The sequence below is a fragment of the Trachurus trachurus genome (assembly GCF_905171665.1).
Source record: "Trachurus trachurus genome assembly, chromosome: 10".
Classification (NCBI taxonomy): domain Eukaryota; kingdom Metazoa; phylum Chordata; class Actinopteri; order Carangiformes; family Carangidae; genus Trachurus; species Trachurus trachurus.
In genome coordinates this window covers 14,336,323-14,354,604 of record NC_139894.1, presented here as the reverse complement: position 1 = coordinate 14,354,604, position 18,282 = coordinate 14,336,323, and the positions used below count along the sequence as shown (strand labels likewise).

The 18,282-nt window shown below is 40.6% G+C and overlaps 1 protein-coding gene across 4 annotated transcripts; it reads left to right on the top strand.

Moving 5' to 3' along the window:
* The first annotated feature begins 1,420 nt into the window (after window positions 1-1,420).
* septin6 (septin 6) lies at window positions 1,421-17,114 on the top strand. 4 transcript variants are annotated; one of them, XR_014595722.1, is made up of 11 exons: window positions 1,421-1,474; window positions 4,196-4,310; window positions 6,124-6,319; window positions 6,985-7,171; window positions 8,617-8,778; window positions 9,517-9,613; window positions 10,545-10,713; window positions 10,911-11,043; window positions 11,145-12,405; window positions 12,764-12,811; window positions 13,921-17,114. XR_014595722.1 is itself a non-coding variant. In XM_083981245.1 (11 exons), exons 1-10 carry the CDS (start codon window positions 1,445-1,447, stop codon window positions 12,765-12,767), a joined length of 1,284 nt encoding a protein of 427 aa, XP_083837371.1. In that variant the 5' UTR covers window positions 1,421-1,444; the 3' UTR covers window positions 12,768-12,811; window positions 13,921-17,114. The 4 variants fall into 4 exon arrangements, 3 of the variants coding, with proteins under 3 accessions (XP_083837371.1, XP_083837372.1, XP_083837370.1); XM_083981245.1 differs by having other exon boundaries at window positions 11,145-11,335; XM_083981246.1 differs by lacking the exon at window positions 12,764-12,811 and having other exon boundaries at window positions 11,145-11,335; window positions 12,353-12,405.
* The last annotated feature ends 1,168 nt before the right edge of the window (window positions 17,115-18,282 follow it).

Here is an 18,282-nt window from a genome sequence, read left to right as displayed (position 1 = left end):
TATCTGATAGTTTATACTAAATGTGGATTGTAAAAAAAAAAAATAAAAAAAAAATCTAAATATATTCCCCACAGTTTCTTGACCCATAAAGACCTTTCTACTACATGAAAAAACAACTTTATTGACAACACAAACACTCAGCTGGTTTAGTGCATGAGCAGAACAAATACATGGCATGAAGATGACTTGTTGACTCCACAATTCCCACCTCTGATTTTACTACTATTACTATAGTAATAGTAGTAATTAGTATAGTTAGGAAACCTGAAATCAGAGGTAAGTTCAATGTAAATTCTTCAGCTCTTCAGCTCATTTTCACACATACGGTAGTATGCATGACAGGTTATGTAGAGAAACAAATGCTGCACTGAACATAGTGCAACATTTAACAGACATTAAGGATGAGTGCAAAACACTCGACAAAACAAATAACTTTACAATTACCACAGCACAGATTAGCAGCAACATCCTGACTCATGAGAAAAATGTTTTTAAAAAGGGTGCAACGAGATAATTGTAAACCCTACTGTGAATGGTGAGTGGTTTCTGCCTACATACAGTGCAGTGGATTGTAATACACAGAGGGCTGAAATAAGATATTACTATGCATGTAGTGGATGCTGGCCTGTGGTATTGCCCATGGGGAGGATTGAGTTGGTCTGGGTGCTTTTACAGTTCATAGCAGGGGGGGTTGTGGGTGACCGTGGCCGTGGGTGTTGGCCTGGATGTAAAAGCAGGTTGATGCTCTGGTACCTCCTGCTGGGAGTTGCTTGTAGATCTCTTTTGATTATTTAACTGGGGTTTTACAATTACATAGCCTATCAGTTTGTTTACTATCAGTACAGTGACTGTAATCATCATTCTCACAGCTGACTGTTAATATAGATGTCTTTGCTTTGTTTTGTTTTATATTACATACACTGATACACAGAAGCAAAAATGTTAAAAAGGTAGTAGGATCAGTGCTATGTGCAATATTGGGATGATCATTTAGGAAATACACAATAGATACTGGTTGAAAATATGGTAAAATCCGTAGTTATTTCTATTAAATTAATCTTAAATTGTGAGTGAATGTTGGGGAAGCAAACTAGCCCGAATCAACATTTTTGATGTAGCTACTTGCTTCTCAATAATCATTAGTTCATTGACTGCGGTTCACTGCCTTTGTCACAGGACGAGACCACGCAGATACAATGTGGGGGAGTTCAGTAGCATTTGAAAATTAAAATTGATCATTTCGAAAATACAGACGAACATAAATTGGGTGTGGTTTTAATAAAAAAATGTTATTGTTTAACAATCTACCGTATCAGCAACATGATCGCTATATTATACTTGAAAATACGCTAAATAGCCTGTTGAACAGTGGTACGGTCCTCGTAGGCTTCCTTTGCTAAAGAGCAGCAGAGGTTTCGTCCTCCAGCTAACGGCCACCACCGCCATGGCGTCAACTGAGATAGCAAGGCAAGCGGTGAGTAGCCTGTTTTATCAGGATGCTGGTCTCACTGTCATCCCATAATTAAAGAAATTCCTCATCTAAACTCAGCATACGTTGGAAATGTATATTTTAGCGTTTCTAAAATGAGTGCAGCGCAGTGTGGAGAGATGTAGCGGGTCGCCGCCACCCGCTTTTCCTGCCTTTATTCCGACCCAAAATTCAGTGTAACGTAGCGAAATTACGCCACTTATAGTCACTGCAGGCTGTCAAAAATCTAATATTGCATCTCAACATCTTATAAAACATCACATTTTTAAAAAGAATAAGGCCCGTGGTTGCTCATTCGTAGCTCTCTGTTACCACATTTTCTCTTTTAATATTTTCAATTATGTAAGCCAACGCCTGCAGATTTCCTGTCGCACCGACAGCTAAAATTGGTCTTTTAAACGAAATATTGTTGTGTGGGTGGGTGAAACCTTTTAAACACAGTGTAGTAGGCTCTCACGTTAAATCGGTAACAGAGCCGTCGGTAGGCCATTCATTCTGAACGCCCCCATTTCAGCAGCACAGCTACAACGGTGCTCATCATTTCCGTTGTGTTGTTTCATGTTAAGTCCCGTTAACTTTGACTCGGGCGTTGTCTGATGATGTGCATAGAAAATACAGCTATAACAGACTGTAGCTGCTTATAGCCATTTAGCCCTGCAATTTGAGAAGCGTGTGTAAAGTTTAGTTGGGTTTTTGTTTGTTTTTTTTGTTTGGGGGTAAAACAAAAAGAGGAAGCCACTACTACACCCAGACAAGGGTGCTCGGAATAGCAAAGGATTTGCAATTTGATGTCCCTTTGCGGCTCAGTGAATGAAAAAAACCCGCAGTGTGTAACTTGGCTGTGAGTGTCTTGAAAAGAAGGAATGGTTTCAGGAATGTTGCACTTGCAGCTGAAGAAGTATATAGGCTGTTTGTCTAGTAACATTACCCCCAAACACTCCCTCAGCTGTTTAAACCCCAATTTCAACTATCCAAATAATCCATGAGTGTTTAGTGGCATCAGCTTGTCCAGTTGTTTTTAAACTGACCCTCTAATGGTGCGTTTTTATCTAAAATGCTTCACCGCAGTGGAAAGCAGCACTGTGTTAAGTTAAGCCACATAATGGCTAGTTGGCCGAGGTTTTGCTGGTTGAGAGCTCTTGCTGTTGCCATATAATCTAAATTCTTTTCTTTCCTGCGCCTCATAATGTAGATGTAGGCAGCAGAAATGAGATCCACTGAGATGGAGGTGTTCGCTGCCAGCTACACGCTAGGGATGTGCACGGTTACCCGGGTACTCGAGTACTCGAGTAGCAATCTGCTACTCGGTTATGAATTTATTACTCGGGTACCCGAGGATTAAAAAAAACGGCACGTCAGAGCGCAATCTAGTGTCGGATCAGACTACATTATCATGCCCTGGTTCGGCTTTTTGTAGTGTTAAACAGTTTCGGATCAAGCAACGTGATTTTCTGCTGTGTAAAAGCGTTTTTGGATCGAGCCTCGGACTTTCAAACCTTTTACAATAATTCTCCCTCCCTCCCTCGGCGACGTACGCCGTCGGGAGGGAGACGACAGGTCTCAAGTCTGGTAGAAAATATACTTTCACTTTACAAACACTCTGAAACCTTCCCTGTTATTTCCTGAAACGATGCGAGGCAGAGAGGACCGAAGGCACCAACATGTGTAGTGTGGACTAATAAATAAGCACCGCTAATGATTTAAAAAAGAAAAGAAAAAAAAAGTTTTCTCCTCCGTGGCAGCCGCGGCATAAATGCGCTGCACTCAGCGCTCAGAGCGCATGCAGCGCATTTATTCCCCGGCATAAAGATGCACATCTGCCTCGTATGTGCATCTTAAACTCCATCTCTACTCTTATTATCCACCTGACATTGTGTGTGACGACGCTGTGTGTCAGTAATGCGGACTGTCTGACGGACAGAGCGCATTTATGCACCGGCTGCGCTCTGTCCGTCAGACATGACGTCATTTTATTTTTTATTACAGTATTCGGTTACCCGGGTAACACCAGGTTAGGTTACTCGGTTAGAATATTAGTCGAAATGCCCATCCCTACTACACGCCCACACACACATGTAACAACAGTGCTTTTACACTTTGGTGTTTAGAATCGTTCTAGTCCAGAGATGGATTGTGCAAACAGTGTAATAGTAGAGTGAATGGAAGTACAACGGGACCAAAATAGATGTTTTTAGGGTTCAAATCAAAGTGACAACACAGAAATAGACAGTGCTGGATATTAGCCTATAAGCACTGTGGCTCTTATTATTTTGGTAATTTCAGATATAATCAGATTTTAAATACTGTAATATATAAATATTCTCAAAGCCACCTGTTTTTACTATTCTCTTGAAATTAACAGTGACACTTTGCCTTATAAGTACATTGTGGTTTGTTTGTGCCTCGACTGTGGAAAGAAGGCTACAGTGCAGGAAACAGGAAGTGAGTTGCACCTGAAGTCAGTCTGACGTGGTTGAATGTGGTTCAGATTGTGTCTAGTTTGAGTGTTTTTTGACTTTGTAATGTAATTTTTCAAAGAACAAAAACAACAATCACCAACATGTAAATATAAATGACACTGTCAGAGGGCATCCTGGTTTGAGAGCAGAGTTTCTTAACGTGGCATATGAGTACTTAAGCTGTTCAGTTATTGATAGGTATTTATTTACTTAATGTTACCTGTAATTGATTTAATTTGTTTTTCAGGGTGAAGGTGCTCGTGCTGTCCCTCTGGCTGGCCATGTCGGCTTTGACAGCATGCCTGACCAGCTGGTCAACAAGTCTGTCAACCATGGATTCTGCTTCAACATCCTCTGCGTTGGTGAGTGTATCATGCGTGAAAATGCTTTTCCTCTCTCTCTCTCTCTTTCACTCGCTCTCTCTCCTCAGGCTAAAAGATGACTTAATGAAAGTCAGGCTTTATCACAAGATACAAAGCCGATTGCTCAATATTTGAGCTGTGTAGATTCCCCACCGTTGGTTACTGTGCTGATTATGATTATGATGCTCTTATTCAGATGGGAAATTCAGACATATCTGCAGGCAATTATTTAATTTTAGTATGACGTTATTCACCAGCAGTACAAACAGCAACCTCATTACATCTGAGTATCAAATGCAGGATATCAGCCTTCACTAGGTTTATTAATCAATGCTTGCCTCTGTGTACATTTGACTTGCGTATATTGACTTATATTGTCAAAACAAGTCACTCTTACACTAAATCTATTAGGTGCAACCAGATAAAACTAATGCAATGTTGTACAACAGCCCTGCAGTAAACCTGAGCTTTAATGTTGAAGTTATGGTCACATTGGAGGCTGTAGTTTCTGAAACTGTGAGATTATGTCACCCAGACATGTTTCCAATAACGATGCTATTTACTGCTGGTTAGGGAACAGGAGGGAATGATGACTATTTCTGTTCCTTTACCTTGTGAGCTATTTATTTCTATGACATGTTATTTGGCGAACTTGTAACATTAACACAATCCGTGTTTATATTTTTAAAGGTTCTGATGGTAGGAAATTCCATGTGGCCATTTTTAGTGGCATGGTTTTGATTTTCCTCCAAGCTGAAAACTTCTCTGCTATTTTGTGGATAAACTGAGGCCATTTTTTATTTGTGCAGCAGTGAAAAGTGGAAAAGGCTGACACCAGCCAGCCTGTGTCTTCCATGATTTAACAAAACTTGCCTCACAGTTACCTTATTATGTTGCTTACAATCTGATTTTCTTAACAACCTTGACAAACATTAGTACAATCCATTAAAGAAAATAGAAGCAGGGATGATGGATGTAGAAGACCTCTTGTTGTTTGCAGTTGTGTGACTCATCTTGAGCAACTTGCTTCAGGCAAGGAAATGTCTAGTGTCTTTTTTAATAATCTGTTTGTAGTGTAGAATTATAGAGTGAATCAAATGTGTCATGATGATTGAAATGTGTAATTTCGTTTTTAAAAATGCTTGTAAATGATAGACATTAGTCTTTGTAACAAAGACACTTTGCCTTATAACCCTACCATTGCCATTTCTAAGATGCTCCATATAAGACACAAAATTGAAAAAGCATGAAAGACATCTCAACAATAACTTAACGTGAGCTTAGAATTGGCAATGAAGACTTGCTGCATCATTTACTTTTTATCTCTAAAAGAAGGATTGGAAACGCAGCATGATATCCTACTAAGAAAACGGCCTAACGTGCTGTGAGTGTAGGTCAGGCTGTGATGAGTAAAAATAGCTTTTCCTACAGCGGGAGCTCTGTATCTCAGTCATCTGACAGCGGACCGATGTCAGAAAACGTTAACATCTTGCTATTTTTGCGCATGAAAACATTTGTAAATGATGTATTTTGATTGAAGCATCTGCAGGAAGTCATGCTGAATCTGCCCTCGTGCTATTGAATGAAACTTTAGTCTTTATCTTTGAGTTTAATGGCCAAAAAGCATCAGACTCGATGAAGTCTGGATCAGGACTGTGCAGGTTGAAGTGATAAACATCCTCATGTGACTTGAGGTGAAAATACACTCGACTCCTCTGATTTAAATCATCTAATGAACACAGCGAACGATGACTGAGCAAAGAGGTCAAGACTTGTTAGGATCTGAGTAACGTGACACGTTTTCTCTGTCCAGGTGAGACGGGTCTGGGGAAGTCCACTCTGATGGACACGTTGTTCAACACCAAGTTTGAGGGGGAGCCCACCCAGCACAACCAGCCGGGAGTCACGCTCAAGTCCAACACTTACGAACTCCAGGAGAGTAACGTGCGCCTCAAACTCACTGTTGTCAACACCGTGGGCTTTGGGGACCAGATCAATAAAGAAGACAGGTAAAAGCATAACATCTGTGAGAGGGAAAGGTCTGCTCTCCTTGTTCCTGGGGTCTTTTCGTTTGTCTCTTTCAATCCTAACTTGTAGTCAGAAATCCTACCATTGACTGTACAAACAGTGTGAGAGCTTTAAGCCTTCTCAGAGCCCCAGGATTTATTCAGTCTGGATCGAACAAACATAACCCTCAGGATGTGAAATGAGGTCTCCATCTGAATTAGTGTCAAAGTATTTAACAACATGAATCAGATGGAGGTGCTTTCTTTCCTGGCTGGAATAGCATACCACAGCACCGGCGTTTATCCTGGAGTCAGAGGACATTTTCATTGTTGTAGACCTCCATTAGATCTTGTTACCAAGCATAATGTGATTGGGAGAGAATAGGGAGAGAATGACGTCATGTCATGTGAACCACCTATGAGGACGGCTGTGGTTGTTTTGTCTCCAAGTTTCACTCTTCACTCGGTATCAAATCGCCACCCAAAGAGGAACATTTTTGAAGGGCACAGATTTTCTTCCTCTAATTCAGTGTCACGACACTTCTGAAATACTGTACCTGTCATGCTTTGACCCTAAAAACATTACCATTGAATAGAGGAACTGGATATGTTCTAGCAAAAATGAATGCTTGAGCTTCTTTGTGTTTCTGTGTTCCCTTTGCCAACAGCTACAAGTCCATCGTGGAGTTTATTGATGCCCAGTTTGAAGCATATCTACAGGAGGAACTGAAAATCAAGCGCACGCTACACAGCTACCACGACACCCGCATCCACGCATGCCTATACTTCATTGCTCCCACGGGACACTCGCTCAAATCCCTGGACCTGGTGACCATGAAGAAGCTTGATAGCAAGGTGAGATTTCACTTTTCACCTCACTTTGTCAAGCTTTTATCACCAGCAAGAAGACATTTTTTATTGAGCAGCAGAGTGTGTTGTTGTTGTTGTTGTTTCATTCGGAAGCTGGGGAATCATTTATTTACAGATCGGCTTTGAAGCCTTGGTGTTGTCCATCAGTTCCAGCTCAATTCCTGTTAGTATTAGGGTTTAATAATGGCTTCTGTGATCCAAAAGCATTGTACTGTTAATTTGCAGCTGTGCCAGATTTACAAGCTTATTAAATATGGCGTCTGTATTGTTGTTTTTTAGCATTAAGTAAGAAGGACAGTTGGTCTACAGCCAAATGAATGTTATGAAGTAATTGTAAGTAATTACATGGATTAACTCATCGAAGCACGTCATAAATAAAGTAGGTAAGTCCCCTGGCGCTGTTGTTTGTAGCATTTGATCTATCCGCTCTAGTCATGAGCTGTAAACCTTTTACAGGGGCATCTGCCGCCGTGTAAATTGGCTTTGGTGTTGTTACGGCGTCGGTGTAGGTCAGCTGTGAAATGCAGTCGTCTCGGCGACTCGTTTCTGTGAGGTTCTTTTCCACAGTAGCTTATTTGCATGGACCTCCTGGCTTTTGTACAAAGAGCCAGCTCAGTGTTTGCCAGAGCAGCTGTGCCCTCCAGCAAGCGCTCGCAACAGCGTGATCCAGAGCAGAGCGGGGGGGGGGGGGGGGGGGCGTTCAAACAATGCTCTGCCGAAGTGTCCTTGAGCAAGAATCAAGATCCTCACCAGACTCAGGGATCCAGTAAAATATTTTTGTTCACATGACCCCCAGCATCCCTGGCTGTTAATTAAAGGGGCCCCACATCTTAAGGGTAAATAGTATGGGATTGTGTAGGTGACATTGCGCTGTTAAAATAGTTGTGTGTGTGTGGGAGTGAGTCTCGTTGTTCAGCAGCCAGTTGTAAGAGCATGTATGAGAATGACCCCCCCTCCTCCGTATCTCTGGGTGTTTTTCATTTTCTGTTTAGGTTACACGGATAACTGCTGTTGTACTCTTCGTAGTCTGACTCTTAACACCATGTTTGGAGAGTGTTTGTGTGATATAGAGCAGGAGATATGAGCCTGCTGCTCCCTTTTGCTGCTTGTACTATTTTTATCCTTGTGCTTAAGAATGTATAATTGTCTGCAATACACAAAAGCCTGATTTACTGAGGTCCCGGTGAAGAGAGAGTGCTGGTTGTTTAAATTACTGCTACAATAATGGCAACAGAGAGAATAATAAAACAGTGATTCGAAGTGTTAATGTGTTTAACCTTTTTTCTTTTTTTAAATAAACCAACTCTTACAAGTTTGGACTACAGAAAAGGAAGAAAGCCACTTATTTAGCTGCTTATCTGAAAATGCTGTCTCCACCTTGTCGTTGTGTCTGCCCACATTCAATCTCTCCATCATTTTTCAACTCCCAGGTCAATATAATCCCAATCATTGCCAAGTCAGATGCCATCTCCAAGAGCGAGCTGGCCAAGTTCAAAATCAAAATCACCAGTGAGCTGGTCAGCAACGGGGTGCAGATCTACCAGTTCCCCACCGACGATGAGTCCGTGGCAGAGATCAACTCCACCATGAACGTAAGGCTCACAACTCTATCTGCATCACATGCACTTACACAGAACACGGTGTCATGATGTATTGATAAAGCTGAATTACCACTTTAATCTTCAGGGAATTGAGTAGCACAAACTATTGAGAGTAAATTCAGTTTTGTGATACCGGAATAAACATCATGTGATGCTAGAATCGGGACAGGCAACGTCTGTGTCTGCTCGGGCTGTCAGGAAGCTGCCCCACGCGGGGAGGAGCGTGTTCAGAGCAGCACAATCAGCCGGCTCACTCTGCAGGAAGCTCTGCAGTGTGGGAAAGGGCCCGATGTGCACTGACAGATGAATCGAGGTTCGCTTGGCTGTTCATAATGTCTCATCTGTGGAGATATGCCTGAACTGCCCCTGAACTGATAGCGTTAAGACTGTTGCCTCCCGGCTCATGTTATATACAGTCTGACCTCGTCATACGTGTCTCTGTCTGAGCCGTTTCCTGCCGTCTGTGAAAAACGGCTCTTCAGAGTCGGGTTATGTAAATTAAATCACACATTTCTCGCAGCTCTATCAGTGACGTCATCACCACGAGGAATGTGCGTAGGCCTCGTCATGCTGTGTAATTGACATTATTGCAGAAATGCTCTTTGATTTTTGACTTGGTAAAGTTTAGCAGACTTGTTGGTGGCTTCACCTCCACCACGTGTCCCGGAGCTCTCAGGTGTTTTCAGGTTCGATGGTGTACAGATTATCGATTTCCTGTCTGCTTCACAGAGCCATTTGCCGTTTGCTGTGGTGGGGAGCACAGAGGAAGTGAAGATTGGGAACAAGATGGTGAAGGCCCGGCAGTACCCCTGGGGGACGGTGCAGGGTAAGCCCGGGTCATATCCTGTGCAGGAAATGAGTGTGCTCTCTCTCATCAGAGCTGCCGCTTCTCCCCCCTCCTCTCCTGTTTCTCCTTTGGCCACATCAGATGCTGCAAACTAGTGGATAACCAGTTATATAATCTCATTTAACCGGAGCACCCCCTCTGCCATTTACACTCTGTGTTACAGCACCAGCAGATCTGAGCTCTAAGCTCTTGCACATTTAGTGATTTTATGTCACTGATGATATTTCAATTGATTTCTTATTGACCTACTTGATCAACCCATAATGGACTGTGTGTAACGTAGTGGGAGTAGGCAGCAGTCAGAGATCTGCTCTTAACATATTTGATACTTTTCATCCTCATAATGTAGATCTCTCATATCAACATTTATTTAATGATAATGCGTAATGCATATATTTACTTTGTGGAGATATAAACAGAAAAATCAGACACTGTAGCCCTGTTACACATAACGGCATAAATGGGGCGATGAAGTCTACACCATTTACTCAAAGTAATAATATGAAAAATATGAAACAAACAAATAGGAATATGGAAACATCCTTAAAAAATAAGCTTTATCTGACATGCGGTCTGTTTTTATCAGTCTGACTGCGTGCATACATGTGTACTCACATGATGTCACACGGTCTGTGGGAGCGTGCTGCTCGGCTCATCAAAACAAAATCAATAGAGAAGCCACAGGACACGAACACTGCTCTGTTTTTGTCCTGGTGCTGCTAGTACTTCTATATTAAATGAATGTATTAGCTGTCACATTATATAAACATTGACAGATGCAAGTGTTTTCTGATTCTCCTGCTGCTGTGCACTTTTTTTTTTTTTACAGAATATTTAATCCATTAACAGCATGGCAATTGATGTGTTAGGTAAAATGTGTCACGTGTCACTATGATGTGTCTTATCGCAGTGGAAAATGAGAATCACTGTGACTTCGTCAAACTGCGAGAAATGCTGATCAGGGTGAACATGGAGGACCTGCGAGAGCAGACTCACACGCGCCATTATGAGCTCTACCGCCGCTGCAAACTGGAGGAGATGGGCTTCAAGGACACAGACCCCGACAGCAAGCCCTTCAGGTTGACTCTATCTCCCTGCTTTATACCAGCATGTGCTTTTGCAACTTTGCTAATGTTGTTTGATTTTGCATTTCTCTGTTTCCACCATTATCAGAACTTTTTATTCCTTTGCCAGATTGCATCCGTTGGAGTTTTCATCTGCTTCTCTGTTGTGTCTCTTATTTATTTTTATTCACTTTTTCCTATTCCTTGTCCAGTCTGCAGGAGACGTATGAAGCAAAGAGGAATGAATTCATGGGTGAGCTGCAGAAGAAAGAAGAAGAAATGAGACAAATGTTTGTCCAAAGAGTCAAAGAGAAGGAGGCCGAACTTAAAGAAGCAGAAAAAGAGGTATCAACATTTCACTTTGATCTTAACAACCACATCGGTCATTAATCTTTAATTCCAGTCACTGATGTAAGAGTTATGTTTCCTCTGTCACCGCCATGTAGCTGCACGAGAAGTTTGACCGTCTGAAGAAGCTCCACCAGGACGAGAAGAAGAAACTGGAGGAGAAGAAGAAGTCCCTGGACGACGAGCTCAACACGTTCAAACAGAAAAAGACTGCAGCAGAGCTCTTGCAGAACCAAGCTCAGCAGGCAGGGGGCTCCACCACACTCAAGCGGGACAAAGAGAGGAAAAAGTAAGTATTGCTCTCCTCCCCGCCCGTGTCTCTCTCTATCCGTATACCACAGGTGCAGGAAACCACTATCACTTGTATGAGTGGGTGTAACAAGGCCATAGATCACACTGACACTGACTCTCCAGGATTGTTAGTTGGTCGTCAAGAATTTCTGTTCTGGATTCACATCAGTACATGGATATAAATTGTGTCTTAGGCCTTTGGGTCCATATTTTCATCATGCTTTGTGTGTCGTCTTCTGATTCCTGGAGCTTGTAGTCCACACTATACACATTTTCTGCAGAGAGAAGTTAATTTTAGTCTATGCCATTAATACAATCGAGCACTACTTGCTTTCTCTGTCACCACTCATTAATAAACCACCAGAGATTTGTATAATTTCATGCACACAGTGGATGCAGGGCCCTGGTTAAACCGAGGAATTCTCCCAGACTCTCGCTGTGCTATTTTACTTTCTGAGAGGCATACGACTGCTCCAGTATAATAACGGAGAATACAGTTAGTAATTCCACACCAAGAGAGCTGAGCAGAATTTATAATCCATTACTAATGAGGAAACATAAGAAGGGAGAGCAGAGGAGAATCTGGAGATAATTACCAGCAGTCCTCATCTAAATAGTTGAAAGACCAGCTGTCAGCAAAGTTTGGTGAATGAATTCCAGTCAGACATCATCACTGTGCAACTAAATGTTGCAGATGGCTCAAGACAAACAGGTAGTGAAGTTAAACACTAAAAACAGAGCTGTGTTAACAACCTAATCACAAGTTTATCAATAAATACTCGATAGAAGCATCAGAAAGGGAGCTGATAAATGACATATTTTTCCTGTTTCTGTGTGTTTCTGACATTGATTCCCCCTGCTCCCTTTGACAGTTGATGTAAATATGTTTTGAATGAAATCTGGACTGTACAGGAAGCAGAGTCGTGCAGCCAGATGTGTTCAAGTGTGGTTGTAATGTGGTGCTGACGTTGTCGGTCCCTTCATGTTGGTAACGAACTCTGGTTGTGTGTTGAAGCTGATGTGACTCCGTGCCTGTTAGAAAAGGAAGAAGACACTTGCACTGAGAAGGTTCTTGTCGCTTTTTATTTTTCCTTCCCTGTTAATTCATTTTCTTCACAGCCACTTCTTCACTTGTATGAGCTCTACTCTGCCTGGATCATTTCTCTTCCAAAAAAGGGGTCAACCTGTGCAACTTAAGCTTTTGTCTTTGGGTAACTGGTTAAAAAACCCTGTCTACAGTGGTCTTGCACTCCACATGTTAACTGAATAATAATTATGCTTATGTGTATTTAACCTTCAGCTTTCAGTCGGTGTTTTCTTCAGCTCCCAGGAGACACAGTTATTGATTTGCTGCTTGTTGTGTAGATATAAATCTGTCCTGTGTGAATGCATGTGTCACCTATGTTGCATCCATAATGTTTTCCAGTTAACTCCTCCTACACTTGCTGCATGCTGCATGAGGCACCATTTTCTGGTAAGAATCCCCTCTTGAGTTACACCGCCACCAAAGAAAGAAAAAGCTTTGAAAAATATAAATGAGGTATCTATGATTTAGCTGGACAGAAATGTCAATTCTTGGATGTAAACATTTTTAAATGCCAGGCAGAAACAAGAGCTGATGCTGAAATGGAGCTCCAAAATCTGTATTGAACTGAAATAAGCAACATTTCAACACTACCTGATCTTGAAATGTCTAATCCAACTGTCAGTATTTGATGAGTTAAAAATATAATCTAAATTCACATGCAGTTAATTTGCCCATCAGTCATTTTAAATGTGATAGAGTCTGAGGGATGAGTGTGGCGTTGCGAGGCCAGACAGTGTTTCATCTGTAACATCCACATCCATCATATCCTTTCGCTGGCAGTGTTTACTGTCCCTGTGCCAGCGTCTAAATCAACCACTTTATTATATCCCCACACAAGCATTTGATGTACTTCCCCATCTGCCTCCTTAAATCCACAACAGTCTCCTTTTTGTGGCTCTCCCAAGTCCTTCCCCACCCGTTCCTGCTCTCGCACAAAGAGCCATTCAAGGCTGAACTGGGACTAACAGGTCACACCAGAGGGGCAAACAGCCTCCGGGCCCATCTCTGTTTATAGACATGACATGTTTTGTTGATCTCGCAGCCATATGACGACCCCACTCTGCCACCTCTCCCTCTCCCTCTTGAGTGGATACAAAAGCCAAATCCACAGAGGGATGTTGTTGAGGCTCAACCACTGGGGAGGGTAGAAGTGAAGGAAGACATCTGTCTCGCAATCTGTAAACTCCTCAAGCAGCTCAAGATTGTTGCAGCAAGCTGCTGTTAGATGATACTGAGCGATGTCATAGACAATCGGACTCATTGTTTTAAAGCTTAGGGTCAACGGAAAAGACGTGTACGAGTCTGATTCAAAGAAGGAGATGGCTGTACTTGCACTCTCACCTCTGTAAACTCACTTGAAGCTGCATGATTCCCCTCTCAACGCCATCTGTTGTCACTAATAATGTTGATGTGATGTCACCCATGTGAAATAGTGTGTGTCGTGATGATGTTTTAACTCAAAGAAAGCATTAACAGCCCTTCTCTCTCATTTCCAGCTTAGGATCCCTGTAGAAAAAAGTGCTCCCTTGTGGCCATCCTGCTGTGAATGAGTTTCCACCCCATCATCCCCTTTTTTTACATTTTTTTTTACTGTACCCCCACCCCATCCTTATCCTCACGCAACCCCCTCCTCCTTCCCCTCCTCCCATAATTCAACCCTCCATGTGCCATCCCCCTCCTTCCCTCCCTTGCTCTGTGGAAGACGCTGGGCATTGCTATCAGTTTTACATCACTTGTTTTTGCTGAATGATGCTTATGTATTACTTTTGTTTGTACAAGCGATTATTCAGCTTGTCTTTTTTTATACAAATTGACAAAAAAAATGCATTCCATATTGATTTTATATTCAGTGATTCATTGCATGATGGAGTGAGCTTTTTTTTTATATTAACATACATGACTACTGTTGTGATGGGCAAAATGTATTGAGTCTAAAGAAGAACATACATCAGACACTGGGACCTGAGAGAGTAGCCGAGAAGAATCAAGACAACTGAGACTAATTAAAGAATGGATTACGTTACTAATTGGTTATTATTAGCTTGATGTTGGTCTGGTTTAAAGTTATGATCCTTAAGATTTTAGTCCCGGTTGAAATCAGAGCAACTGATCAAAAATGAAAAGATGTTGTAAAAACCTTTTCAATGATAACATCATAGTTTCTTTCTACTAGTAATTTACGTGACGATACAGTATATGTTTTGAATTGGAGATCTACTTTTCTATTTTGCATTTACGTCCCTTTGCTGATGTTGTTTTACTTTAGCCTGACGCATGAGTAGATGTGAGCCTAATCTCTCTGCCACTTCTCCCATACCTCATTCATTGTCATGTGTTACGTGCATATTTGTATTAGCTTTCACATTTGCACTTTTTTTTTTTTTTTTTTTTTACACACACACAAATGTGATGTTATTTTTTAAAGTATATATTAATGTTGTCAGTGCAATTGTAACTTTCCTTTTCATTTTACTTATAATGAAGGCACATTTGAAAGTCATTCATCATGATGTCCACTGTCCTGCGGGGACCAGAGTTGTCTGTATCAGTGTTAACGCATAAAAAAAATTATTATTACAAAAGAAAATAAAGGCCAATTTTCCACCAACTGTGGCCATAATCATTGTGTATTTGGTCAAGTGAAAATTTAACAAACTTAGTGACTGATTGTTTATTTCCTTTTTGCTCAGAATCGCAGGGCGTCTGTCACCTCTTTTATTCCCCGTCTTTCCACCACTTTAAGGTTCATGGGTCAAAATACATTCAGAGTAGAGCCGTTTCCTCCTCCTAACGCTCAGCTCACTGGTCTGTGTGGTTTCACTTTTCCTTTGCAGTAATCCCTGGCTCTGCACTGAGTAGGTCCTCAACCCCTCAAGCTTTGCTAAGGGACCCGTCTTTGTGGGCACTGAGTACCTCAAATGTGACCAGAGACTTTGTGGACCCCCATCCATCAGGGTTTCTTAACCATTACCTGCTCAGTAATATGGGTTAATGTATATTCATGTTTCACTGCTGCTCTAACCTCACCTTGAGCGATCTAATCTAATTCTTGCTTTATTGCCTCTGCTTGTGCTTATGTGTGTATGTATTGTGTTTTCTGCTGTGATTAACAAACACCCTTTCCCACTTATTTAGTGTAATATTTAAATAGTAATTTGCATTTTTTTAGATGGACCACAGACAAGTGGACAATCACAGAACTGAAGCACCTCCTAGGAGATTTATTCACTGTTTTTATAACTTCACACAGTATCGTCAGTGGGCACAACATTTTCTCATTATTAATGCTTTATGTATTGTTTGGATGACTGTAGAATCGGCGATTGTATGACCTGGTTTTTGTATTTCTGATCAATCTTCTCTCTTGATATCCAATGCACTTCTAATTCTTCGTCTCTGGCCTGTAAGTTTGTTTTTTTTATGAGCGTCTCTTGCTTTGCCATCTCCTCTAACTGCTGGCTTTCTTTCTCTTTGTCTCTTCAGCTTCTTTTAATCTATCTTGACCAACTGAAGAGGGGATTGCAGCTTCAGCAAGAACTAAGCACCCTTTACCTCCTCCCTGTTTTTCTCGCTGTATGAACCTTTTATATTTTCTCCCCCCCTCCCCATCGCATCTCCTTTTGTTGATCATGGCCTTATGTGGACTCGCATGGTATTTCTGACCACCTAATGAAGCTCTAAACCAGGTTGGCAGGTTGGGATCTGGGCACAGTTTAAATCTGCTATTATGTCTTAATGTATATAAAGCGACTCTTGTAGTTGATAGAAGTCATCAGTGGGGGTTTTACACATTTTCCAGGACTTGTAGGTTCACGTCATTATTTGATCTTTACTTGAAATAAAATTGCAATGACCTGCACTATGCACTCATCTTTTCAATAGGATTCTTAATACAAAGCGCACATTAGGATGAAACGCTACCAAAACATCGAGGCTTGCTGATTAAACAAAAGCTCCATCAAGGACAGAAGCACTTAATGCACTATGTGTAATGTGTTATGAAATAGTTTATAATTGAGTAGACATGTTTTCTCTGGAATCTCAGTTCAGTTAGATAAAGATTTTCTGCTTTCAGGTTTTTCTGAATATCAAAAATGATTTAAATTAGAGTCATAATCATGCAAATGCCAAAGCAATATTTATCCATAGCACTTCATTTTATGGTGCCCATGTTTACATGTCACTGCTGAATACCATGGAGGTCACATGTCATGGCCTTTTATTACACACTGTGCTTTAATATTCACAAACCTTTTCAATATTTTGCATGCATCTCTTTATTTAATTGCTGCTGTGACCTTTTGACCTGCTTGTTTTGATCCCCGAATAACTCTTTTGCAGTCAACTTCATTGCTGTTTTCTTCAAAATGGTGCATATTATTAATGTATATTTGCTCTGTCCTATGATCTCAGCTCCCATTTTGCCAAATATTAGAATAAGATGGAGTTGAAGTGAATCCCAGATAGGAGTATTAAAAAAAATACTCATGCATTTATATAATTTATAAGGATATATTTTGTGTATTGAAGTGGAGACCTGTTGTTTATTACCTTTGATCTTTGGACGTGACTCTGAGTGTAAAGTGACATTTTGGTGTCAGAAAATGCCATACATTTTTCTAGTATCAGTCATCACCTCTTGTAGTCAGAAACTCTCCCACACTACAAATTATTCAGTATCTTACTTTAGTTTGATTCCATTGATGTACATTTTCAATAAAAAAATGTGATCCAAACATGTTAAGCTTTTGTCTATTTCGTTCGCTGAACCTTATTACAGTATTCGCTCACTGCCTTTTTTTTCCCCAGACAGATCAGCCTGTGTTAAGTATTTATTTCATCTATGAAAGTAAACCTCATTTCAGCAGGAAATCTCTCACAGTGAATTATTCCCAGCCAAAATGTGGATACCAGGACTAGTTAACACATAAAAAGTACATACAATTACTCTACAGCATTCACATACAATAGATATGAATGCTGTTTAAAAGGCATAAGAAATTTGACTAGATCAAACTGTTTCACATTCCACATTGTTTAATGTTCAATTTTAAGTTTACCTTGCAAATTATGTGCAATTTTGCCAAACGAGAACAACAGATTAATGTACTTTTCCCAGGCTTATTATCAGGATATACATAACTGGACAAATAAAAGTTATAATTTTGCAGCACAAGATGGTCTAAATGTCTATACTTAACAAGTAAAATATGAACTTTGACCTCAGTACATATTGGAGGAAGATTTTGCACTTTTTTACTCGTATAACTTTAATATGACAGCTATAGTTAGTAGTTAAATAATATCAAGGTACTGCACAGAGGTTGTCCCTTATTTTGGAATTTTTCAGGTTGAAGGTTGGTAGAGCTGCACTGGAAATTATAATTTCACAAAACTATAAAAGGTAATAGCATGAGTTTACATACAACACAGACTGTCAGATTATATTCACAGATTAAGTCAACCCAAGTCATGAAGAACTAATTTCAGAGACAGGAAGAACAAGGAGACATGCAACAGATGATGTGTCCGCCAAAGGGCCCTCAACTCAACATCATGGAGAAAATATGAAGAAAGGACACTGAGAGAAGAATAATAAAGTTTTCAATACCACCTATACCTGCCATGTACTTTGTAAAACTACAAAAATAAGTGAAATATGTTGATAGATAGATAAATAAATAATATTTAAATGCACTTTCTTATAACACCAATAACAGTGTTTGAACCATTGTAGGCAGATGTACACAATGAAGAGACTAATAATTGAACTTTTACAATTATTTTTGCACAGTTTACTTTTATTGACACTGGTGACACATTCTGCAGATAAGTTGATAATATTTTGCATATTGCTG

Excerpts from the sequence above, each read along its gene's own strand:
- septin6 (XM_083981244.1), top strand. The coding sequence starts at position 1,445 with ATGGCGTCAACTGAGATAGCAAGGCAAGCG. Across the intron at positions 4,311-6,123 it reads CTTCAACATCCTCTGCGTTG|GTGAGACGGGTCTGGGGAAG; the intron begins GTGAGTGTATCA and ends TTCTCTGTCCAG. Across the intron at positions 10,714-10,910 it reads CCCGACAGCAAGCCCTTCAG|TCTGCAGGAGACGTATGAAG; the intron begins GTTGACTCTATC and ends TTCCTTGTCCAG.